Source organism: Hoplias malabaricus, chromosome 8 (genome assembly GCF_029633855.1).
Source record: "Hoplias malabaricus isolate fHopMal1 chromosome 8, fHopMal1.hap1, whole genome shotgun sequence".
Taxonomy (NCBI): Eukaryota; Metazoa; Chordata; class Actinopteri; order Characiformes; family Erythrinidae; genus Hoplias; species Hoplias malabaricus.
This window is the reverse complement of record NC_089807.1, coordinates 14,466,407-14,490,375: the sequence shown is the minus strand read 5'-3', so window position 1 is coordinate 14,490,375 and position 23,969 is coordinate 14,466,407. Positions and strand designations below refer to the sequence as shown.

Below are 23,969 nucleotides of genomic sequence, written 5' to 3'. Positions count from 1 at the left end.
TGAGGAGGCAACACATATAATATAACCCATGTGTGACAAGCGCAAGGAAAGTCCACCACAGCGGTAACCGAGTATAAAGAAGCCACCATTTTATTTAATTAGGGAAAAGGATGGTTTGATCCAAATACATATAAACATAAGTAAAATAAATTAAAAGGGGGGGAGAGAGAGTGAGAGAGAGAGAGAGAGAGAGAGAGAGAGAGAGAGAGAGAGAGAGAGAGAGAGAGAGAGAGAGAGAGGTGGGGAGCACACCGAGAAAACAACACAGAAAGAAGCCCATGAAAACACAGTCCCTAATAATCACAACCGGCAAACAAAATCTCGGTCTATAACTATAGTACTCTTCCACACTCAACTCTGCCCCAATTGGCCTTATGTTCCAAGACCCGCCTCCTCATACACAGCAGTCACTCCGGATTGGTGCAGTGCAGATCATGGTGCTTCCTAATTGGCACACCCTGCACCTACACTGAAGGTTGGCAGAGAGGCAAAAAACGTGCTATTCCGACACGTAACAGTCACCTAAAGACATTAACTTTGGTTTCTTCAAACTGAATGTAAAACTAGTTCCCCAAAAAGCAGCACGATTCTCCTCAGCCTTTAAGTGTGCCTGATTTTCAATCTCATGAATATATTGAAATTGTGATGAAATGTTGATGAAACCGTAGAAATGCTCAAAAATGCAATTTCTTCTCCCGTTGCTGCAGTAACATCATTAGCATAGATTATGTCATACTGCTGTGATGACTGGACAGAACTGAAACGTAAGAGCATTAGTGATGTTAGGTACTGATGATGGATGATGAATTCTGTTTGTTCAAGACCGGTTTATTCTCTTTCTCTTTGTGAAGATTATACAAGCAGTGTACGCTATATTGCATATCATTGTCCACAACGGGAATACCTTTGAAGTAGAAGAATTCATTAGGGATAGCCTTGGGCCTATCTGTCTACAAACTTTTGGAAACAGTGTACGCACATTTGATTGTGACTTAAGAGAAGCTGCTCTTGTGTGCTTCTGCATCAGTTAATATAAATGAACACTGCCTCCATGGTGTAAAATGTGAGTGATTTTGATACAAGAACGGATTTTCAGTGACAATGATGACACTGTGATGGAGACTGCACAACACTGGCTGCGGGGTTCCGCGTTTCTGCTCATTTCTGATTGGCGGAAGAGTTAGCGGGAGCTGACATCAGTTAGAAGTTTTTGGGCTAACAACCAATCAGAGACTGACAGGGCGGGGACATTGCTTCAAGAGCATTTGCAAAGGTCGTGTATCTGTCTATTGCTTTCGCATGGTAAACGGGAACAGTTCTCTCAATAACTGCTAGTATTTCACAAAGATACTCTAAATGGCTGCTTACCAACTGGTCCTCATCCGCCACGGAGAGAGCTGCTGGAACCAGGAAAACCGCTTCTGCGGCTGGTTCGACGCCGACCTGAGCGAAGCTGGGATTGAGGAAGCTAAGAAAGGAGGACAGGCTTTAAAAGGTATGTACCGCTCAGTTTAACCAATGCTCACTTGGTATTTTAATATAACTATTTCTAGGATACATGGGGATAGGATTGGAAAGTCTAATAAACGTTTAAAAAAAGCTCATTTGCGAATATTTATAATGTACGTCTAGAGTTGTGATGAATGTGCATGAAACTTCTTCAATAAAGCCCAGTTTCACGGAAACCCCGTTTATTTTATTCTATAAATCGACGTAAAGTGGCTCGCTATGAGTATTGATTTCCTGTACAGGGATGCGTCTTTTTTCCGTGCCCTCGCTGAGTCACCGCCCAATGGAGGGTCTGATTGGTCCTTGTTTTTCCCAGACCAATCAGATTTCTTGTCACCAGCTGTGTCCCGCCTGCATGTGACGTGTGCACGGTGCTGCGAACGTGCAGCGTGGAGCGTGGTTCTTTAATGTGCCGAAAGGCCTGCTACTCACGCCATAATGCAGTAAAAGTCATAACCACGACCTGAACCTCTTCCTGAACTATGTTTTGCACGTGTTATGCCGTAACAGGTTTTTTTTACATGTGCTGTTTCATCATTCACTTTTCTAACATTGACTTTAGTTCCGTGTTTGTGTATTTTAAAGGATGAACAGAACGTACTCTGAGAACACTTACACCATGTACACTTAATATGTAATATTTTATAATTAATATTTTTACTCTTTTCCCTCTACAGAAAAACGATTTGAGTTTGACATTTGTTACACTTCTGTCCTGAAGAGGGCCATCCGTACATTATGGCTTGTTTTAGACGGCATTGACCAGATGTGGCTCCCAGTGCACAGGACCTGGCGGCTGAATGAGCGCCACTATGGAGGACTGACTGGCTTAAACAAAGCTGAGACTGCAGCCAAGCATGGTGAGGCCCAGGTCAAGATCTGGAGGCGTTCCTATGATATTCCCCCTCCTCCCATGGAAGCAGATCATGACTTTTACAGTGTCATTAGTAAGGTGAGCCCAAGTATAAGCCAAATAATGTATTTCATTAGAGCATTTAATGTTTTGCTGCATGCTGACCATTATCCTCCCAGTGATTTTGATCTTTAGAAAGATCATTACACAACCTCAAGAGAATACACTCGGTTACTGGTTAATAATGCTGTGGTCCAAAAGTCAAAGTTTAGCTGAGATGGTTGCACTGTAAACAGTTACATGTTGTGACCAGATTAGGCTGAAGCACACTGACATCTCTAAAGAGGGCCAGGTGAAAATGTCTGCATATGTGAAAATTTACAGTCCTGTTCTTTCTATAGGACCGCCGTTATGCTGACCTAACTGAGGACCAACTGCCTTCTTGCGAGAGTCTGAAGGACACAATTGCACGTGCCCTGCCATTTTGGAATGATGAGATTGTTCCTCAAATCAAAAAGGGCAAGAGGGTCCTGATTGCTGCCCATGGCAACAGTCTGAGGGGTATAGTGAAGCACTTGGAAGGTAATTGCAATTCCATTACATGTTTTAATTCAACTTCTGTATTGTGTTCCTCAGATATTCCCACTTATACCTCCTTCTAACAGTATCTTTAAATTTTGTATTCATATGTTAACCATGCTTTTTCTTTTGTGGCTCACATAGGTATGAGTGAGGAAGCAATTATGGAGCTTAACCTCCCTACAGGCATCCCCATACTTTATGAGCTGGACAAGAACTTAAAGCCCATTAAGCCAATGCAGTTCCTGGGAGATGATGAGACTGTGCGAAAGGCCATGGAGGCTGTGGCAGCACAGGGGAAAGCCAAGAAGTAAAATCTTGTTCTTAGACAAACTTAGGGTATTACTCGTCAGCACTAAATGATTCAAATGAGCTCCCACTACTGAACCTCAACAGCAGGATTCTGTGTGTCTGCATTTGGAATCATTTTGTATAGTTCATTGTGTATAAACTGAATGTATCTAAATTCACAGATGACTATGAAAATATTTATTGACCAAACCTGTATCCAGGGACCACTAAATACATGTTTTGAAGAATGTCATTCCTCTCTAAACACATTTCATAATTTTACGGACCACAAAGCCAGCTTAAATTGTATTATTGGGCAACAGAGTGGCTCCTATTTATAGGGTCATCTTAGAGATGCTCAAAAACAGGAGCATGAGCTTCTCTTTAAAATATAAAAGGAGTTCAAGAATCATGTCCTGGCTGTTCCTCTGTGTTTACATGAATCTGTTTGTCAATGTTAAGACATTAAAGGGAGTGCAGACATGGTACCTACTAATGTTGTGGGGTATTTATTTATTTAGAGATTGCTTAAGTGGTTTGCACACTGCATTAAAACATTCTGAACTTACAGGATAAATAAACCCTTGCATCAATTAAACTGAAGGTTTTTTATTTAATTACTGAGAATCTTACTGCACACCATTCTTATAGAATAAATATTTTAATATATTTTGAACAGGTACCTGTACAAATATAAAAAAAATCCATGATTTCTTTTTTACATTTTTCTCTCATACAATGGTTCAATTTTGTCATAATGCAATAAATAAGGACCTCCACATCGATCATCCCATAAAAGAAATTCAGTTTGTTTTCTTGAATGTCAAAGACACAATATTCCTTTTTAGGCCCTGATTTATATCTTTTAAAGATTTGATATGGAAAATATTCTTCTCCTCCACAAATTTCTGGAACAAATAGAGTCCACCCCCCACCCCAAAATAATGAGTTTTAGTCGCCAAATAAACCACTCCATCCTCAGCCAGCAGTTTATGAAACACATCATGAAGTGAAGGGTAGTAGTCTGTGTTGTAGATGGTTTCAGACGTGAAGATGATGTCATATTGTGGTCTGGGGTCTTTACTTTGCATTAGTGAGAGATAGGATGTCCAGTCTCCAGAGAAATAACTGCAATGATTTGTGAGTAAATGACAAGATGAATCCAAAGCCTTTCTTTTAGGTGGCGGTCCTTCATCTGTTTTCGCTTCATCCTCTTCATCACTCTCTTCATCAAAATTGAGGACCACATTTGGGATTGTTAACTGTTCTATCACTGTACAGTTGTAGTCCTGAAAGTGGACCATGCTGGCTCCTCTCTTTAAAGCCAGAATACCAAGCAGTCCAGCTCCACATCCCAAGTCCAGGACCCTTTTCCCAGAGAATGTCTCACCTACTTCATCAATGTACTCCAGCAGATCATAGGTGCATTCCCAGATCTTAAGGCCCCCCTCATACACTCCAGTTATAAGGTCTGAATTATTGGCCATAGTCAGAGACAATATGTTCTCACCATCTTCACGTTCAGGGGCAGTTTGCTCAAACACAGATTCGTTGAGATAATGGAGAGGTGGTAATGTGCCTATGGTCACTGTCTCTGTGACAGAGTCCTTAATGTGGGAAAGAGAATCTGACGTGTGTCTGTGCTCAACTGCTTCCTTAAACTTCTTATGCACAGACTCACTAGCATCCTATAGGGATACAGGAAACATTAAGAGCACGCCAATCAGGGAAAACAAAAAACAACTACATTATGATGAATAACCACACGTTTTCCTTCCCTTTGAAAGTTGAGACAAGTCCGCACTGTCTAAAAATGGTGTCTCATGTCTATCAATTAAGACATTTACAATCTATTGAAGTTGCTACTCAGGGATAAACATAAACCAATCCAAAACAGCTTTATTCCCAGCTTTATTTATGCGTGTATTTAAAATTATGTAAATGAGGCTGCCCTGGCTAACAATTTATTAGGATATAGTTGGGGTTTATAATAATAATAATACAAAATTTCATTTCAAAGTGCTCAATAGATACAGTATTTTGTTACGGTTTGTTTTGTCATCTACTATACTGTCCAGTAGCGGTCTATTAAAAAAAAACTTGTGTGCATACAGTACAATAGCTAACATACACCTACTTAGATACTTAACCACGGTAGCTATACAACATTAGGGTAAAGAAACTAATGCTGTGTATGTAGAAAACATGAACACATACCCAATATAGACAACAAGAATATTAGCTAGATAGCAGTTATTATTTTTGCAAAGACAGCTAGCTCGGTGTACTTACAAGTTTTCTGTTCAAATTATCGTTGTTTCCATCTTTTACTTGATCGTTCTCTCGGCTGTCCTCTCCACAGTTTCCTTCAGTCTGTAGCGGAATATTGAAATTAAAACTGAACGCCATAACTGAGCGACGAAGTCCACCGTTTAAAACTTGCACGTGCTGCAGAAGACGTACCGGACTACAGTTACCACAATGCATTTCGGCGGCATCAACCTAACATCCTGTAATGGTAATATTCTGTGTTTATTTTACAATGGAATAAAATTACACGGAGTCTGAAAAAGTATAATTTGTTATTTTGGATGTGTTCTGTATTTGTGTAGAGACGAATCACACCACATTTACAATTTAACTTTTTTAACCACCGAGTCTCTGTAGTGCACTTCTCTGGTAATTACTACGGCTTCCAAAGACTATATATATATATATATAGTGCTGCGTATGGCTACATGTAGGTAAATTATGGCAGTGTTTGATTTTTGTGTAGTGGTGCTCAGCTATAAGTAATTTATAACTGTTTTTACTATCACAATCAGCTCCCATATAAAAATCAGATATGATGACGTTTTTTTTGTGCAATACAAGTGTGTTTTACGAAACAGAAGAACAATATCTCCCGTTTTTCTTGATGAAACTACCAAGACTAAGATCATTCGTTTTTTAAATCATAAAACGGTGAAAATGTATATTAACTGTAAAATGTATATGAATTAAATGTATATCCTTAAGCCTTCCCCTCACATCCCCTACATTATTTTACGAGGCCATATATTTTATAGCACTGTATACACTATACAAATTGATTTTGTATCTGCAAATAAACTATAAAAATTGTACGAAGATACATTTTCCTTCATTGCGTAGGTTTGATGGAAGACTCAAATTCCCATGATCCTTGGCGGTCTTACTACCGACCTGCGCGGTTAGAGCAGTTAAAGCGGTGGAACAACTGGCTGAATTGATCTGTGTCATGTCCTAGATAAAAACCTTTTTACCTTGACGCTGTCATGAGCTGAGGTTTGGCTTTGGGTTCTTCTGACAGAGAAAGACTGTGAGGTGAGACACTAGAGGAAATACAAATATCTGTTCTGCCAGAAGACTGAGAGCTTTCTGTTTGTTTATCGGCGGCGATGTGATTGTTCAGTATCAACATCTTATCTTTTTTACACATTGTTAGATGACTGTTTATGTAAAACATTTTACCATCTGCTAAATACTTTTTAACCGTTCACACTGCAGATTAAATGTTGTTGCTCTTATGTGTGGTTGTAGCGAATGCTGAATTAGTTGATATCCCAATAGCTGTAATGCTTCTCACTCTCGTTTTCTCTGTCTCTTAAAGGGCCCGTATCATAGAGATGAGTATATTTCTGTGCCGTTTACTTTAGGTACACGTGTTTATGAGGATTAATGTACTAATACAGGTATAATTCATTCTTACATAACAATGTGTAGGCTCTTTTTATTCCTTAGGATTAAACACCACCTCCAGTGAAAATCAGTTTTCTTATTAAATACTGTTAATGTCCTTGTGGTGCTTTTCATATGTTAGAAGATATTATAAGTCAAGTTCGCATTCAGTGCCGTGGCTGAGTGTTTTTGCTTTGACATTGCAGTTTTCTATAGAGTGTACCAATGGGTGAATTCAGAGGGTCAGAGTTTTCTTACATCATAAACCTACAGAACCAATTCTGTAAATTTGCAGGGCAGGGCTTTCACGCTGAAGGCAAGCTGTGGAGGGATGAGTGGATATAGATACAGGGACTCACAGCTTTCTTATATCTGCATGTACTGAATGATGCAAAGGTGTAAAGTTACATATAAGTTACTATTTCTTAAGGAAATAGAGAATTTAAAAATGTAAATCAATGTAAATTAAGTCAATAGTGATGATACACCCCTTCTAATATCAATGTTAAGGGGCTTGGTGAAGGTGTCATAATATGAATAAGTAGATATATGATATTGTATAAACTATTTATTTAAATCAACAGCTGTTTCTGCAGCTTAATTTGCATGGACTGGAGGGTGAATGGTACATTTCGAAACTAGTCATGTTTACATATTATAAAAATACTTTTATTCAGACGTGAGATAAAATTTAGTTTTTAAAGATATTGGCCCTTTAAGACAACCCTTTATTTCTCACACCCTCAGTGGAATGCAGACTGTCAGGATTTCCTTGTCCATTAGGGCAGACACTCCACCTTCACTCAGATCAATCTGAATGTGATTGTTACACATATAGAATAAGATGTATCCGTTACGGCTGCATCCTCATTTTCAGACTACATCTATTGGAAAAACAAATGCAATTACATACCAACTGTCAGTGTAGTGTTATGTCATTGGCCATCGCATCAAGTAAAAGGATCTGTGTGTGCGCGTGCCTCTGTTAATCTCTCATTCAGATGGGAATTAGAAGCACAGTGGCTTTTCATCAGAGCAGTTTGAAGCCTGTCTGCTGAAGATTAAACATCTGGCTAAACCCACCAATCCATAGAAATGAAGTATTAACTCTTTGCCTGGTTCTGTGTGTTTTAAAACACGCAAGAGGCTGCTAAATATTTTATTAATCAAGTTTGTCCATAGTTGGTTTTACTAGCGCTGATTGAGCATAGCGGCCGAGATAAGTTGATGAAGAATGTGATTAACAAAAATTAAATAAACATTTAATTTAATCTCCTAGTAAGAAGAGTTTAGTGCAGCCACAATTTGCAAGTTGAGCTCAGACGTAGAGGATTAATAATAGATCCTTAAAATATGTTTCTGTTTGATGATGGAGAAGAACAGAATGTATGTACGATATTGATTTCAGTTGTTTAGGTTTAGTCTCAGCTGATCTGCTTATATAGATCAGATACTTCATCTGACAAATTGGCTTACAAGTTCAGCAAGAGGGCCACTGGCCACTGATCCAAATGCTGAGTGTGCTGAGGTGTCTCAGAATTACATGGTATTAGACAGAGATTAGTTACTTAATAGCATCTTTAGAATCTTTGGACAGGCCATGTGTTTTTAAATGCAGAGTTTGATTGTTGGAAACATAAATGTATTATGATAATGTATTTTAGGAGTGTTCTATTATATTGTTAATTCTTCTGACTGGCAAAAGAAAGAGAAAAATCTTGTGGTCACTGAGATGTTTAAAAAGTAGTCTGAGGTTCTAACAGAAAACTTACAGAATCATGTTTTTTTCTGTATGCAATAAACTTATGTATGTTATGTATTTAGTTTTTTTTTTTTTTTAGCAACATTAGATTAAAATACAGCTGTAACTCTCTCGAGACCAACCGATATAATAAGGATGTAAACCCGGGTTTGCCTGCAGTGTTGCAGTCTTAAAAAAGGATTTGTGAAAATTTGAAGTTAGATTTTCCAAAAGGGTTTATTCTACATTAATTGCATGCCTTTCATTTGAAATATCAGGGCAAGAAATAAATTGTAGCTCCTGTTTTCTAGTGTCAGAATGCGACCCTGTATGAGTCTGATGCACTTGTTTGGGAGATGGCTGCGGAGCTGTTCCAGGCGCACTCGCAACCGCATTCCTCGCAGATTGAAGAACCCACTGAATTATTTTAGACTCCTGATTGAGTCCCTCTACTTCAACTCGCTCACCAACTCCGATGTGGTCGTAGATTCCCTCTTTGAACCTGTCTTCTGGATGGTAGACATTCTTACCCGCTGGTTCGGGAAGGTAAGCCTATACATACCTGTAAAATTTCCATTTTAATTAAACAACACTCTTCATTAGATTTGTAATGGTTTTTTTTATCTGATGTATTTATAAGACGGTCTCTTCTCTTCCTTGAGGTCTTTGTATTTTTAGTGGTAGCTCTCACCAGCTCCATCCTGTTTATTGCATACTTCTGTCTCCTGCCCTTGGTCCTTAATACCTATTCTCCTGGATGGATAGTATGGCACATCTGTTATGGACACTGGCTCTTGGTCATGATAGTCTTCCATTACTACAAGGCTATAAGTACATCTCCTGGAAATCCTCCTAAGGTACATGGAAACATAAGTGTTGTATTTTTAAAATACATAACTTTTGATGTTCATGTTGATATGTTATATATTTTTTTTTTTTTTTTTTCCAGATGAAGAATGATATCCCATTTGTGTCTGTCTGCAAAAAGTGTATAATTCCCAAACCAGCAAGAACTCATCACTGTGGCATTTGCAACACGTAAGAAGAGTGTATTTAGTGTAGTCTCATGTAATAGGTGTTCAAATATGCCTTTCCTCATGCCCTTTTTATGCTTTCCAGGTGCATTCTGAAAATGGACCATCACTGTCGTATCCTTATCAGGGACTGGACAGAAAAGCCCTATGGGGTGGATTCGCAGACACAATTTAAACCTAATCCTAGATTAAAAATAATTTAAAATGGTGATTTACCTTTGGCTGTGCAGTTTAGTCTGAGAATTAATCCTTGTCTGGGAAACCGGCCCCAAATCATGGTTCCTCAAATCCAAATCCTGAGTGTGTGCCTGCTCCTGCAAATCTGATGCAAAATAGGGTTTACTGGAGAAGTTAAAGGTTCACCAAAAGTCAGATTTACAGGGTTTTTTGTGAATCATATTTGGACACAATGGGCTTGTTTATTTTTTTTTATTGTTTTAGATTATATTAGGTTTTTAACTGAAATACACATATAAAGACAACATCAGGTATAAAATGTCTTGGATATTCAGTAATATTTGGCCAAAAAGAAACCTGTGTCATGAAGGTTTAGAATGAGAAATTAAGTGAGTGCAAATGATTGTAACTCCGATTGTTATTCACTCCGATGTTGTCCTTCCACTTCCAATTTTTTCACCTTGACTGCAAAATTCCAGCTTGGCTTAACAACTGTGTTGGTCATTCCAACCACCGCTATTTCTTTTCCTTTTGTCTGTACTTGACTCTCGGCTGCTTGTACTGCAGCATCAGTGGCCGAAACCTCTTCATTGATGCATATAATGCCATAGATGTAAGGCTCACCTCTTCCAGTCTTTTCTTTTTTCCTAAAAGTATTAATCAAGTCTTGTTTCTGTACATGGGAAAACATGTAGTCTCATATGGCACAATTTAATGGTGGTGCTTCTTTTGCTTTCTTTTTTCTTATTAACATCAGTGGAGATGCTGTGCATGCAGTAACTTTGCTAATTCTGTCTCTATCATTATCTCAATAGCATTTCAAGCACATGGATGTGGAAAAACAAGGGGTTCCGGTGACAGGTGTAGGCTTGCTCATAGGAATTGTGCCACAAGAGTCCATGACTGGGAAGGTAGTGCAGTTAGCTTTTCATTGTAATGGATAGTGTTTTTTAAAGAAAATTTCACTGATTAAAAAAAAAAAAAAATACAAATAGTCATTACAATTTGAAAAAAAATAAATCAGTGAAATTCTCTGTCAGTCTGTTTCTGTTCACCTTGAGGGTGAAGGTCTTCTCTTATTAACACTTAAAAGCATGGATTATTTTCACTTTCACATGTCGGTCATCTAAATTTATTTGAATCTGACATTTTTCTGACAATTTTCCTGATGCTTAAATTAAATGATTCTGGCATATCGCAACACTTTGTTTAAACTGCCTTCTTTTTAAACTGCCTAATGAACTAGAGTTGTTACTTGTTAGAATATTAAGTGTAAGAGCTAATGTAAGTGCTTTTATTACTGGCTACCTGTTTATTCTGATTTCTTTCATTAGAGCTATTATCATACGCCTCTACCACCCTACACCTTTAAGGACAGGATGTTTCATAAAAGTGTCATCTACATGTGGGTTCTTACAAGGTATAATATTTCACACTTCCCTCTTTGTTCACTTTGTCAAAAATGTAATTGTGCATTAGTAAAACATCCCTGCTGATGATTTTTGAATGTCCTGTGGCTCAAAGCACAGTAGCAATTGCTTTAGGAGGTCTGACTGTGTGGCATGCTATCCTCATCTCCCGTGGAGAAACCAGTATTGAGAGACATATCAACATTAAAGAAGCCAGACGCATGAAAAAAAGAGGAAAGGTAGGAAAATAAACATCATATACACTTATTAAGAGGAGCCCTGTATTTAGGTTGCTTTTCTTGCCGGTCAAGACAGTAAAACTAATGCTTACTAGTGGTTTGTGTGTGTTTGTGGTGTGTGTGTTTAAAAAATTTAAAACAATACGTGGTATCTGTGGATAACATTTAAGAACTTAATATTAACAGTGTGTCTAAGGCAGTGTGAGCCTCAGGTCTTCAAAATAGAAGGGTTTTTAGGAGAATGAATGAATATTTTGCAACCTGTTTAGTCACAAAGTGCACCAGTGTCAGATTTGTAATTGACAACAAGAGATTACAACTGACTACTTTTCCAGTCTCCTAGTCTGCTGCTCTGCTGGTTTCACTTATGTTCCACTTAAAATAGTTTGAGCATGATACTGAATGATACCTATTTTGCATGCTGAATTTAACACCTGCATTTAAACACAATTAAACCACAGAGGAATAATGAACAGCTAACAACCTGTCATTACACACAGTAAGCAGCCCTGTTTTCTTTGTGACAGGTGTACAGAAATCCATTCAACTATGGAAAACTGAACAACTGGAAAGTGTTCTTTGGTGTAGAGAAGAGGAGGTAGTAATAATTATGATTATATATATATATATTTTTTTTTTTTTTGTAGCTACAATTGCAGCAAAACTTTTTTTTTTCATATTTGAATTCAAGATATTTCTTTGATTAAAATGTTAATGCCTAAAGAGTCATCTTATCTTACTATGAAGTATTATAATGATCTTTTAACAGTCATTGGCTTACAAGGGTTTTGCTGCCTTCGGGACATGTCCCTTATGGTGATGGACTGACGTGGGACATCTACCCTCTTAAAAAGGACATGATGCCAGTGTGAATGGATCAACACTAGCAGATGTGATGCGGGTAGTAGCCAGTTCACTCCAATGGTCACTCAGCACTCTGGAGGCAGCAGGTGGATCCGAAGTCCTGCACATGTGGAGTCTACAAAATCCAAGTTTGCTGTTACAATGACATGGGATAATGTGAGGATAGGAACAGACTGGACTTGGTGTATGTCTGTCATCTGTTTTTGTTTTATTTATGATGATTTTATAACTAACACTTACAGCTTAAGCTGTAGCTCTGTGTTGGTTTGAAGGTATAGAGGAATATTGCCTTCAAGAATCACTGGAAGTGTGGAGCTGTGCTCCTACAAAAACTTAAGATGTACATGACTGAATGAAAAGGTGCCATGTTTTTATATCCATATAATTTGTCTATTGTTTATAATGTATATCATTGCTATCAGGAAAAACTGTTTACCGATCTCTTTACTCTTTACATTGTTTACTCCAATAGTGATGATATGCACCTATCGCAAAGTGTGTAGATTCCAAAGAAACTACAACAACAAGAAATACTGTATGTTGTCTATGTAGTTCGTACATATTTATTGGTGGTTACGTGGGTTTTTTTTTTCTTAGAAACTTTTACTATTATTCCACACTAAAAAAATAAACATATTTTACACACATCTTTATATTTTCTAAAATACAAGCGAGTCTTATAATAGATATATTTAAATATTCATAATTGTATTTGGTGTGATCTGAGTATATAATCTTAATGCAGGGTCACTACCACAAGAAGTTTATAATGATATCTGTTTTGTGGTCATTATGATAGCTGCAGTTAAAAAAATGTGGCTGGAAAAAGTATGTGCTGACCATAAGCCACCAAGATTGGTGTGAGTGGGGGAGTCCTGGTTAACTATTGGGTGGAGTTGGTGATGACTAATGAGGGTGAGAAACTGTGATAAAAATGTAAGTTATCTAAACTTGTGTAATGAGGGGTTAATAAACAACAAAGAGATATGTTGGTGGCTGCTGGTCAGTGCATGTTTTTTTTCCAGCCACTGCTTATTTTTTGAACTGCAGCTATCATAATGATAGTGGAGAAGGAAAAAAAAAAACAAATGTCCACACTCAAAACGGTCACTCTGGTGGTATCCTCAAGGGTACATATTCTGTACCTTTAATTTAGGAACATAATTGTAGCATATTCTAATTGTAGACTTTAAAATTGTGTTGATTTCTAACTCCCTATTTCATCTCCAAGACAGATGTTCTTGTATTTTACAAATATCTATAATGAAAGATTACAAATATTCATGTACTCTTGTAATGTAATGTACCCTTAGGTGGCACAACTACATAGTTGAGTGCTGCATTGAACCCATTCTAATATGTGAACACACACAAACGCAGTGATTAGGGATGCACACACCCAGAGTTGCAGGCAAAAACACTGCCTTGCTCAATGACATTTTAGCTTTGGATGTTCCTGACAGAGGGTGGCATAGTGTCACAGTTGCACAGCTCGAGGGACCTGGAGGTTGTGGTTTCCAGTCCTGCTCCAGGTGACTGACTGTGAGGGGTTTGGTGTGTTCTCCCGGTGTCCGTGTGGGTTTCCTCCCACAGTCCCAAAACACATGTTGGTAGATAGATTGGCTACTCAAAAGTGTGTGTGTTTGGCTGACCACCCTCCAGGGTGTGTTCCTGCCTTGCACCCAGTGATTCCGGGTAGGCACCGGACTCACTGTGACCCTGAACTGGACAAGCAGTTACAGAGAGTGTGTAAATGAATGAATATTCCTGACAGTTGTAAAGGGCTCAAATGGTCCTAAGACTGCATGTCTAACCATTATACCACAGCTGCCCTTAGATTAGGGCTATACTATCAATACAGAGAACAAGGCTGTTCTGGACTGCTGGTCTGAGGCATCTGCAGGGATCCAACCAGCGATCTCCAAATGACAGGGCCAACGCTTAAACCACTGCACCAGAAGAGAACCCATTGATTTGCCTTTCATTTCATGTGTACATTTTTCATAGCAGACATTTGACCACTAAAATAGTTATGTGTTTGAATCTTTTGGGAAATTAATAGAATTCTTTTTTTTCCTGATGCTACATAGTGAAACAGTTGAAAGAAAAACAACAACAACAACAAAACATTAAAATACTTAAGATGTAATCATTTAACTATGAACCAAATCACAATTACAAAAAATTCTGCACAGAATGGTCATTTAAATTAGCAGCGTGTGTCAGATGTATTTGATTTCTGTTTAAATCCAAAACACAATTTCTAGTATATAAGGCATGTACCTATAGACAAGAACCATATAGTCGGATCAATTTTGTTTCATGCCTTTATTTACAATTGATTTTTTTCACATCTGTTTAATGTTTATCTGCTTTTTGTCTGCTTGAAAAGATTTTTCTTTTCAGCGTCACAAAAATATATTATTACAATATATTACAAGGAGTTTTCAGTCTGTCTCAGGTGCTACTGACTGTTTTGTGATAGCACCTACAGAGCAGCTGGTATCTATCAGTTGGCCAGTGGCTCCAGCATATCTGCTGTGTTTGACCCACTTATACCAACACAACACGCACTAACAAAACACCACCATGTCAGTGTCACTGCAGCGTTGAGAATGATTCACCAACCAAATTATACCTGCCCAATGAAACAAAATGTGAAAAGGGGCAACAAATAAATAAATGCAGAGCAGCAGGTGGGCTACAGTCTAATGTATGTTAAATCTGAGAAAACAGACAGAGAGTGGAAAGATTTTGGTAATATTGTTATAATTCACTGGGTTATGTAACTCGTAGCCTAGGGAGTGATTACAAAAAACATTGTATTGAGCATGGACTAGTCAAACAGACTAAAACACAAGAAGAAACAAAAAACATATGCGTACGGCATATTGTAGGACTCCACAGGGTCATGTGTATTACGTTGTGGTGAATTTAGTATAGTGTCAAGTTATGCTGGAATACTCTGGAAGCCACTGATCATCTTTTGCTGACCCTGTTTCTGCCCCATGTGCTTGAATCCTGATGAAAAACAAAAACCTTTCAAAAAATCAAAGTCAAATCTACCGCCAGAAGTAGAATGTAGTCAGTTTTCAAATGTGAGCAGAAGAAATGGTCAGTGTTCACATCTGTGCTCTAGGGGTCTTCATAGATAAGCACTGCCCACTCATGTTTTCCCTGTTTTGTTCGTTTTCAGAAGCTTTTGGATCAGTTTGCCCAGTAGAGAGAGATAGTTTTGTGCTGCTCAGTGGCTCCAGACATTGCACTTTTATACCTGGAATACACACACACACCACATTCAACCATTTCAACACACCCACAAATCTAAACAAACAAACAGACCCATGGATGTTGCAAATTTGGCATTTTTTTAAAATGATGGTATGTGTGAGAGACTGAATTTTATAAACCACTGAAATATGATAAAAAAGGAACATAAGCCTACTTTCCATATTGAATCAGAAATAACATGAAAACACAGAATTCATTCATTAATTATTTTGTAAGGACTCCACTTTCTCCTTATGAGGGTTGTGGACCTGTGAACAATTCCTTCAGTCACTTACACTCACACCTGTAGACAATTTCATACACTCAGACTGTCACACACACTCACAGGTGTGGACAGTTTCAAACACCCACCCAGTCACTCACAAATGTGGACAATTTCATAGCAAAAGTCACCTAAGAACTCCTGTTTCTGGCCTGTGGGAGCACCCGGAGAAACATCCGGGTGTACACATCAAACTCCACGCAGACAGTGTCCCGGATGAATCAAACCCAACACACCGAGTTTTTTTGGGAGCGACACAACTGTTCCTGTACAATAAAATATCCCAAAAATACCGAGCAACAGAGAGAGACCAACTTTATTACGATGCACAGTCTGATTTACAGTGTAGTTCACGGTCTGTCCGTTAGATGGCAGTATAATACCAGGATGTGCTCCGTCTTCCTGCGCCCACTTTAATCAGTACTTAAAAGTATAGAATGTAAACGATTCCGAATTTTAAATTATTTTTCTTGTCTTGGATGTACTTGTAAAGACGTTAATCATTCGAAATATTTTTAACGTTCTCATGTGGATGAAGCGACTGGGACTTTTACTTTAAAAAAGGAGTGTTTATTTTTGTCTTCACCTGAGCTGGAGCTCGGTGAGGACGGCGGCTGCAGATTTGCTCGGAGTTTCAGACTCGAGGGAATTCAGAGTTTCTACAGAGAGACGAAGTTGACTTTAAAAGGCTTAATTTAAACACGTTTTAGAAGTTCGTGTGTTTTAATCGAGATCTGTAGTTCTACTGATCAGGGTCATGTTTGTAAAGCTCAGGCATAATTAACTGACAGCGCATTTGTTTCTGCTGAGTGTGGTTAACCGTCGTCTTCGTTTTATGGATTAACCTTCACCTCTTCACGCCGCGCACAGACATAGAAATGCGGGCAGTCCTTTCAGAGACAGTGTCCAGCTGACTGCACGAGTTTAAGTCACTGCTGCTGTTTCTTTAGTCTCTTACCCGCTGCAATAAAGACTGGGAAGTGAAATGTCCTCGGTGTGAGGGGCAAACATGGGGGGCTGTGTAGGGACGGTGCGAGGAGCTGGAGCCGCTGCTGGTTCGTCTAGAAATGGCTCCAGGTACAACAAGAAGAGGGGAGGTAAGTGAAGAAGGCAACAGGTTCATAGCAAATATTCACCACAAATATCCTCAGAAATATTACAGTTAAAGTTTTGGTGTTTTGCCGTCACTCGCATTTTATCTCACAGAAAAACCCCAAATATTATTACGGAATGAAACATTGTCTAAGTGTTCAAAACCCCAACATCACCCACAATGCACTGTTTTGTGAATTCAGCCTTAATTTAGTTAGGAAGGAGAGAGAGCTCTGGTATTTTACACTTCACCTTTCCTGATTCCTTGATCTTGAAATTGAACAGTAAATTGCTTAATTGATTTCCTCCAAAAGCTGCATTTACCTAGAAACCAATTAAGATTAGCCATTCTGAGATTAGTTCAAACCCACTCTGTTTTCAGGAAATTCGTAGGTGCAGTGTCACAGTTGGGAGTTTCATCAGGAGGCACCATGCTGGGCAATCCTAGGATTTACTGCAGATTTATTTTTGACTCCTAGCCTTGCTCTTAAAGACAGTTGATTGGATTAGGCACTGGGTTTGTTGGGATGGGTTTGTGCAGTCATTGTTCCCAAACAGTAGTCTGAGAAGTTACCATTTTCTACCTCTTGGGTTTATTTTTGTGAGCTCGTAAAATTAGCTCTCAGTAAACAGGTGAGGGGAGTGGCCATGGAACAAAGTAAACATAAGTAAGCTAGCAGAGAAGTGTCACACCTAAATTTGCTGTAGATGTACAGTTTCGCCGTGCTGAGAGTGAGCGTCCAGGAAGTTACTTCATGCTCATCTTTCACACTCATCAGAGGAGGCGTTCAAGTTTTCATCCAGAATCTAAGGGATTACACTGCCATCTGACAGTGATTTCTGGACACTGGAATTATTTTTGTGGTCAGGGAAGAGGCTTTGCAAATGTAGGTTTTTCATTCAACTTTACATATCGCTGGATCCTACAGCAATGGGAGTTGCAAACTCAAGAGACTCTTACACTTCAGTTTCTGTTTTATTGAAAAGTAAGTTCAGCAACAGACCTTGCTCTGAAAGTTGTGTTAGTAGTTTAATATGCTGTACCTATCATCTTTGTGCTTGAGTCTATGAGCAATGCTAGGCATCAGTTATTTGGTATTAATGATTAATTCTAGTAAAACTGCAGTTCATTCAGTGATTTTAAACTGCCATCACTCTTTTAATAATCAGTATGACAAGCCGTTCCACCCTGCCACTCTGTTGCACACAAACTGAAGTCAAATTGAATGAATGTTTAATCTTCTTCGTCTAGTAATTGGAAGGGATTTGTTAAATGTAAGATGTCAAACAGGCTACAGTAGCTTTGCAGGCACTGCTGGCTTCATGCTTCATGTCGCTCCAGCTAAAATGCTTGTGGCATATTCCAGCAGGAGCTTACTGTTTCTCATTAAGCAGCTTTTGCATGCAGTGATGCTGTAGCCTGTAGGATTCTGAATTCTCTGTTCCTCTTTCTACTTTCTATGATAAGCTACTGCGTTGCTTGCCATAAAAATAGGATTTTTTTGGTGTGTTTCTCAACATTAAAATTATTTGTTTACAAGTCATTACAATGTACAGAAAACAGACTTGCAGTGAGATAGGGGTTCATGAATAAATCCTGAACCATTTGCTCAGCAATATTTTCTAGCCTTTGTAACCTTGAGTTCTTTACAAAACACTCCCAGTTGTTTGTGTTCTGTTGCACATGTTGGCAAGAGATGCATTATGGGAAAGACACTTAAATCCTGTTATGTGTCACCCGATTAAGGTTGTAATCCAAAGCACTATAAATAATTTGCTGCCCCCCCCTTCTCTCTTCGACCTCTGCTCTGACAACAGAGATGTACAGCTTTATTTGCTGTTATTTGGACTTGCAGATGAGAAAGTATGGATCATAGGATATTAACCATTTTATCTCAGTTGTTGAGGGAATATACTAATGACATGAGAATCACTGAAAATCAGACTCAATTATACTGTGGGTATTTTGTGGCTAAGTTTTCTAACACATCGGTAGCTGTGCCATGCTCTGTACGTGGCCTTTAATTAAATACCCCCTCAATATTCTGGGATGATGTTTTGAAGACTTTACCACCTCTTTGCAGGACTCCACTGAGGTCCACGTGTCTTGGCTGCAGAGACGCTCAGACATTGTAAACCATAGAACTGGGACTAAAGCCAAATTGGCATCGCAGATGGAGAGACGCAGAAAGATGTTCTCCTCAAATTAGAAAGCTGAATGCTATTCCTGTCCTGTGTTACTATCTACCCTTCGTGCCTCAGTTGGTACAGTTATGGTCACTGACGTCTGTATTGAGGAGTATTTGAGCTCTGTTTTGAAACTGAAGTTGCTACAGTGGATAATTTCAAATCAGTGAGATACTACTTCAAGAGTTCAGTCTGCTTGAATATTTGGATATTCTTGTGTCTCAATGTGATCTTGACAAACTGAACTATATGACTATGTAAATATAGCTTTCCTTTTTGTGATCAGTGCTGATCAAAAAAGGTTTAGTTCGTTTTTTTTTCCCCTTTAGGACGCAATGAACCCTTAAAAAAAGATAAGCCTAAGTGGAAGAGTGACTACCCAATGACAGAAGGACAGCTGCGCAGCAAGAGAGATGAGTTCTGGGATACAGCACCAGCTTTCGATGGCCGCAAAGAGATTTGGGATGCCTTGAAAGCTGCTACTTTGGCAATTGAGTGTAATGACCATGAGCTTGCACAGGCTATTGTAGATGGTGCCAGTATCACACTGCCGCACGGTATGTACAAAGAACTATGCTTGAATATATTTGCATTTAAACTTCTGTAATGATTTCATGAATCTAGGTATTGTTATTTCCCTGTACCTTTAATTTACATTGTATAATTATTTCATTACAATCACAATGTAATATTAAATTGACATACCGTTTATATTGTGTTTAAACATGTTTAGGGCTGCCTTTCAATTTATTTATTTCTTAAACAATTAATTATCATTGCAACAATAATCTGTATCCACAACCATATTTTTTCATCAAATTTACATCATAACAAAAGCCATCCACTTCTGAATTAATCGTTTAATATTTCCATTTGCATAAGGCTAAGGGAGTCTTAGAAAGTTTAAAGATGTAGCTGAAAATATGGAAATTATCAGACAAAAAAAGAATGAGAAGTTAGAAATGTAACTGATTATTAAGTTAACTCTGGCTCCTCCCCTGAAATGACTGTGTTCCAGGTTCTCTAATGGAGTGCTATGATGAATTGGGGAACCGGTACCAGCTCCCTGCATACTGCCTGGCTCCTCCTGTCAACCTCATCTCAGAGCGCAGTGACAGTGACATGTCTGACCAGGCTGAACTGCAGGAGAAGAAGGAGAAAGAGGAGTTCCAGCTGAAGGTGCGCCTCTCTACAGGGAAAGACCTGCGGCTGAATGCCAGCATGGCAGACTCTATCTGCCAGCTCAAGAAGCAGTTACAGGTTCAGGAGGACATTGATGCTGTCAACCAACGCTGGTTCTTCTCTGGAAAACTACTTACCGACAAAACCCGTCTGCAGGACACCAAGATTCAGAAGGACTTTGTAATCCAGGTCATTGTCAAACAACCCATCATTCCCATCTGAGCAAATGGGTTAACATGAATGAACCCAGAGTTCAAGGGACACGAGGAACTCGTGAGAGAGCCTTTATAAGGTGTTGCATCTCATTTAATGGAAACTATAAATGCCTTGTGCTACTGACATTAATTGGAATGTCCCCTCTATGTCTCATGGATATCAAATTCTTTGGTCTTTTTGCATTGACAATCACACATAAAGCTGATGTCCAGAGTTGCCTGGAAACAGATGGTGGTAGGTTTATGTAGATTTGTCAGGAATTCATTTAAATAGATTTTCTTAGAATCATGATCATGTATTTCCATGGGATGGATGAATTTTTATCCCTAGCCTAATATAGTCAAGTTAAGAATTTGTGTTGTCTTTCATAACTTACTCATATTCAAAAGACAGCGTTTTCACTCGTTAATGATTCTTAGTGAGTTTTTTTCAGTTTTTCCTCACACTTTAATCTTATGTTCAAAATTGAAAGTTACTTTAAGAAGATATAATATATAGTCTGACATGTTACTTTTACCAGGTCCTTCACTTCAGTAGGGTATTTATTTGTCGTTGTTGATTATTCTGTCATATATTTACTTTAAAAAGAAAGAGTAAAAATGTAAATTAATGTTAATTTTGTAGCACTCCAGAAGGTAGCCAGGTTGCACTGTTGTTGTGTGGTATGTCAGTATTTAAAATAAGTTGCGCTAAAATTTGGCACATTGTTTGTACTAAGGTGTTTTGAACACAAACACTGAAAGCAGATTACCTTTAAGTAACATGTATAGCGTCCAATACAAAGCCAGCTCCTAATGATCACCTGAGTTGGGATCAAACATTGCAAGAACTTCAGCCGTGAAGTAAAGTGGATCAGGATAAAGCAGTTAAAGAAAATGAATGAATGAATTAATTAATGTCATAAAATCTCAAGCCTGACCTGAATCATGATGAATGGTGCCGGTTTTATTAGAATGTTCTGATTTGATCAAAGATATTTTTCAGTTGTATGGACACAATTTAAAGAAATTTCTGTTTAAACAAATCTATATAGATATTTTTGTACTTTTATAATGCATAAGATTGCTAGTGGCTAAATCAGCTCGCAGGAGCTTGTGAGGAACTGTTCTGTTTTCACAGTGTATGTGAAACTTCCCTTAATGTAATTTCCAACGTTATTGCTGATGCCGTGTAAGGTGTAGTTTATGCTTTCCTGAACATATATGCATTTCCTTCCTTGACTGTATAACAGTATGCTTCAGATAACTAAATGAATTCTCATGTTGCACATAGTTATTTTCTGGGGAAACAACTGTCCAGCTTCTTGAGTATCTTTTCAGTTGTCAGTAGCACACCACTGGCTCTCATGGCTAACAACATGGGTTGTCACAACACTGTAATCTGGATAAGAAGCATAGTGCTGTATTTATAAACTAGTGCTTTAGAGATGTAATTTTCTTTATTTTTGTGATATTCCTTATTTAAAGTCATAATTAAAAATAATAATAAATAAATAAATATATATAATTTTTTTAAATGCTTTATTTTTATGACCATGCAGCCCTTAACATTAAGGCTTCTTAAGACTGCAAGGATGTATTTGTATGCATATGCAAGTTTTGTTTATTTACACTCAATGGGCAAATTTAGGTCTGTTTTTAACCTGTAATCCTCTTATTAACATGGTTTAAAATACTGAAATATGATGATGGTGTGAGCTCACTGATAACATAAAAGACTTTGTCTCCCAAGTATCTGTATTTTCTTGAAGTACAGCCAAAGGTTGAGCTTTAATGGAAACAAATTAAAGTTAACTACTAATGTTAGTCTATATAATAATAATAGTAAGCCACCAAACATTTTAATCATTTAAAAAGCACACTAGCACATTTCTCTCTAAAATGGGTCTTTGAGAGTTATTGATCACAGTAATGGAGCTAATGAGAGCTCAAACTGCAGCAGCTCATTCATCAACTAATCATCTTACTCTTTACACATTGAATATCCTTAAACATTAGTCTTATTTGGAGTTTTATTTAGTTAATATGTTTTTGAAGAGTGATGCTGACACCATTTTAGCCCAGGCTTACTCACCCCTACTGCAATCTGTACAAGGTCTTTCTCCACCAAAGTTCACCACAGATATTTTCACTGTTCTTTCTTTTCTGTTGTCTCCTTTGGTTGGATACATTGTGTACATAAGATGCTATTTTAGGACGCAAAATAATCAGAGTCCTGAAATGACACTGGCATTGTATCTCATACAAAGACAATGTTATTCCTCTCCAGGGATTTATGTGACATAATGGTTATGTAATGATGAAGTCTCATCAAGCTTCCTGCTTAACATAGCAAATGTGGAGAGAAGTCATCTATATGACATTTAAAAAGATTTTTTTGACCACAACTATGGGAACATCTCAAAGTCCTTAGTGCATTGTAGGATTCAAACAGAGAGCTAGCTATACGGGTGTGAAGTGTACTTTGAGATAGAGGTTGATTTTAAACAAATCAGATTTAATTTATTTATTAATTTTTTTTTTATTATATAGCAGTATCTGACAAGTAGTATTCCAGTGATACTGTTAGATTTAAATATAAACATGTCTTTAATAATCACTCATTTTTAAAGGCTTAGTCATTATTTATGACCAAAAAGGAACAAGCAGTTTTTATGAATGCTATTATTTAATTTAAGACTTTCTATAAAGTACAACTCACATCCAGTGGAAAATAAAATAACAATTCATGCTCCATAGAGTGGGCTCCCATTTGGGGGTTGCCATGTTTAAAATGGGTTAAGTATATTAACAAGGATTGTTTAATCAACCTGACACCACTTAAAGTTCCATCCATCCATTATCTGTAAGCACTTGTCCAATTCAGGGTCGCGGTGGGTCCAGAGCCTACCTGGAATCATTGGGCGCAAGGCGGGAATACACCCTGCAGGGGGCGCCAGTCCTTCACAGGGCAACACACACACTCACACATTCACACCTATGGTGACTTTTGAGTCAGCAATCAACCTACCAACATGTGTTTTTGGACTGTGGGAGGAAACCGGAGCACCTGGAGGACACGCGGAGAACACACCAACTCCTCACAGACTCCTCACCCGGAGCGTGATTCGAACCCACAACCTCCAGGTCCCAGGAGCTGTGTGACTATGACACTACCTGCTTTCATTCATTTATTCATGTGTCTGTAACCACTTATCCAGTTCAGGGTTGTGATGGGTCGGAAGAGTACCCGGAAACACTGGCCGCAATGTGAGAACACACACATTCACTCATGCACTCACACCTATTTTTGAGTAGCCAATCCATCTACTAATGTGTATTTTTGGGCCATGGGAAACCAGAGCA

The 23,969-nt window shown here is 38.2% G+C and overlaps 4 protein-coding genes across 7 annotated transcripts; 3 read left to right on the top strand and 1 right to left on the bottom strand.

Moving 5' to 3' along the window:
- The first annotated feature begins 1,253 nt into the window (after window positions 1–1,253).
- pgam1a (phosphoglycerate mutase 1a) lies at window positions 1,254–3,708 on the top strand. Its single transcript, XM_066679713.1, has 4 exons — window positions 1,254–1,495; window positions 2,187–2,461; window positions 2,764–2,944; window positions 3,086–3,708. The coding sequence occupies exons 1-4, from the start codon at window positions 1,357–1,359 to the stop codon at window positions 3,253–3,255; spliced, it is 765 nt and encodes a 254-aa protein (XP_066535810.1). The 5' UTR covers window positions 1,254–1,356; the 3' UTR covers window positions 3,256–3,708.
- Window positions 3,709–3,864: 156 nt separating this feature from the next.
- On the bottom strand, window positions 3,865–5,727 carry mettl18 (methyltransferase 18, RPL3 N3-histidine). Its single transcript, XM_066679712.1, has 2 exons — window positions 5,525–5,727; window positions 3,865–4,920 (listed from the first exon to the last, which is right to left on the bottom strand). The coding sequence occupies exons 1-2, from the start codon at window positions 5,717–5,719 to the stop codon at window positions 4,036–4,038; spliced, it is 1,080 nt and encodes a 359-aa protein (XP_066535809.1). The 5' UTR covers window positions 5,720–5,727; the 3' UTR covers window positions 3,865–4,035.
- A 712-nt stretch (window positions 5,728–6,439) lies between these two features.
- zdhhc16a (zinc finger DHHC-type palmitoyltransferase 16a) lies at window positions 6,440–13,036 on the top strand. 3 transcript variants are annotated; one of them, XR_010804067.1, is made up of 11 exons: window positions 6,440–6,577; window positions 8,984–9,218; window positions 9,335–9,529; window positions 9,622–9,710; window positions 9,792–9,820; window positions 10,363–10,496; window positions 10,699–10,794; window positions 11,218–11,303; window positions 11,413–11,531; window positions 12,059–12,129; window positions 12,301–12,367. XR_010804067.1 is itself a non-coding variant. In XM_066679208.1 (11 exons), exons 2-11 carry the CDS (start codon window positions 8,991–8,993, stop codon window positions 12,401–12,403), a joined length of 1,155 nt encoding a protein of 384 aa, XP_066535305.1. In that variant the 5' UTR covers window positions 6,440–6,577; window positions 8,984–8,990; the 3' UTR covers window positions 12,404–13,036. The 3 variants fall into 3 exon arrangements, 2 of the variants coding, with proteins under 2 accessions (XP_066535305.1, XP_066535306.1); XM_066679208.1 differs by having other exon boundaries at window positions 11,408–11,531; window positions 12,301–13,036; XM_066679209.1 differs by lacking the exon at window positions 10,699–10,794 and having other exon boundaries at window positions 11,408–11,531; window positions 12,301–13,036.
- Window positions 13,037–16,092: 3,056 nt separating this feature from the next.
- On the top strand, window positions 16,093–22,347 carry ubtd1a (ubiquitin domain containing 1a). Of its 2 annotated transcripts, none has more exons than XM_066680026.1 (3): window positions 16,093–17,045; window positions 19,557–19,784; window positions 20,246–22,347. In XM_066680026.1, exons 1-3 carry the CDS (start codon window positions 16,958–16,960, stop codon window positions 20,629–20,631), a joined length of 702 nt encoding a protein of 233 aa, XP_066536123.1. In that variant the 5' UTR covers window positions 16,093–16,957; the 3' UTR covers window positions 20,632–22,347. The 2 variants fall into 2 exon arrangements, with proteins under 2 accessions (XP_066536123.1, XP_066536124.1); XM_066680027.1 differs by lacking the exon at window positions 16,093–17,045 and adding an exon at window positions 17,690–18,026.
- Window positions 22,348–23,969: the final 1,622 nt, after the last annotated feature.

Excerpts from the sequence above, each read along its gene's own strand:
- pgam1a (XM_066679713.1), top strand. The coding sequence starts at position 1,357 with ATGGCTGCTTACCAACTGGTCCTCATCCGCCACGGAGAGAGCTGCTGG. Across the intron at positions 1,496-2,186 it reads AGGAGGACAGGCTTTAAAAG|AAAAACGATTTGAGTTTGAC; the intron begins GTATGTACCGCT and ends TTCCCTCTACAG. Across the intron at positions 2,945-3,085 it reads TATAGTGAAGCACTTGGAAG|GTATGAGTGAGGAAGCAATT; the intron begins GTAATTGCAATT and ends TGGCTCACATAG.
- mettl18 (XM_066679712.1), bottom strand. The coding sequence starts at position 5,719 with ATGCATTGTGGTAACTGTAGTCCGGTACGTCTTCTGCAGCACGTGCAA. Across the intron at positions 4,921-5,524 it reads ATAATTTGAACAGAAAACTT|GATGCTAGTGAGTCTGTGCA; the intron begins GTAAGTACACCG and ends GTATCCCTATAG.
- zdhhc16a (XM_066679208.1), top strand. The coding sequence starts at position 8,991 with ATGCGACCCTGTATGAGTCTGATGCACTTGTTTGGGAGATGGCTGCGG. Across the intron at positions 10,795-11,217 it reads AAGAGTCCATGACTGGGAAG|AGCTATTATCATACGCCTCT; the intron begins GTAGTGCAGTTA and ends TTCTTTCATTAG. Across the intron at positions 11,532-12,058 it reads GCATGAAAAAAAGAGGAAAG|GTGTACAGAAATCCATTCAA; the intron begins GTAGGAAAATAA and ends TCTTTGTGACAG.
- ubtd1a (XM_066680026.1), top strand. The coding sequence starts at position 16,958 with ATGGGGGGCTGTGTAGGGACGGTGCGAGGAGCTGGAGCCGCTGCTGGT. Across the intron at positions 17,046-19,556 it reads GTACAACAAGAAGAGGGGAG|GACGCAATGAACCCTTAAAA; the intron begins GTAAGTGAAGAA and ends TTTCCCCTTTAG. Across the intron at positions 19,785-20,245 it reads CAGTATCACACTGCCGCACG|GTTCTCTAATGGAGTGCTAT; the intron begins GTATGTACAAAG and ends ACTGTGTTCCAG.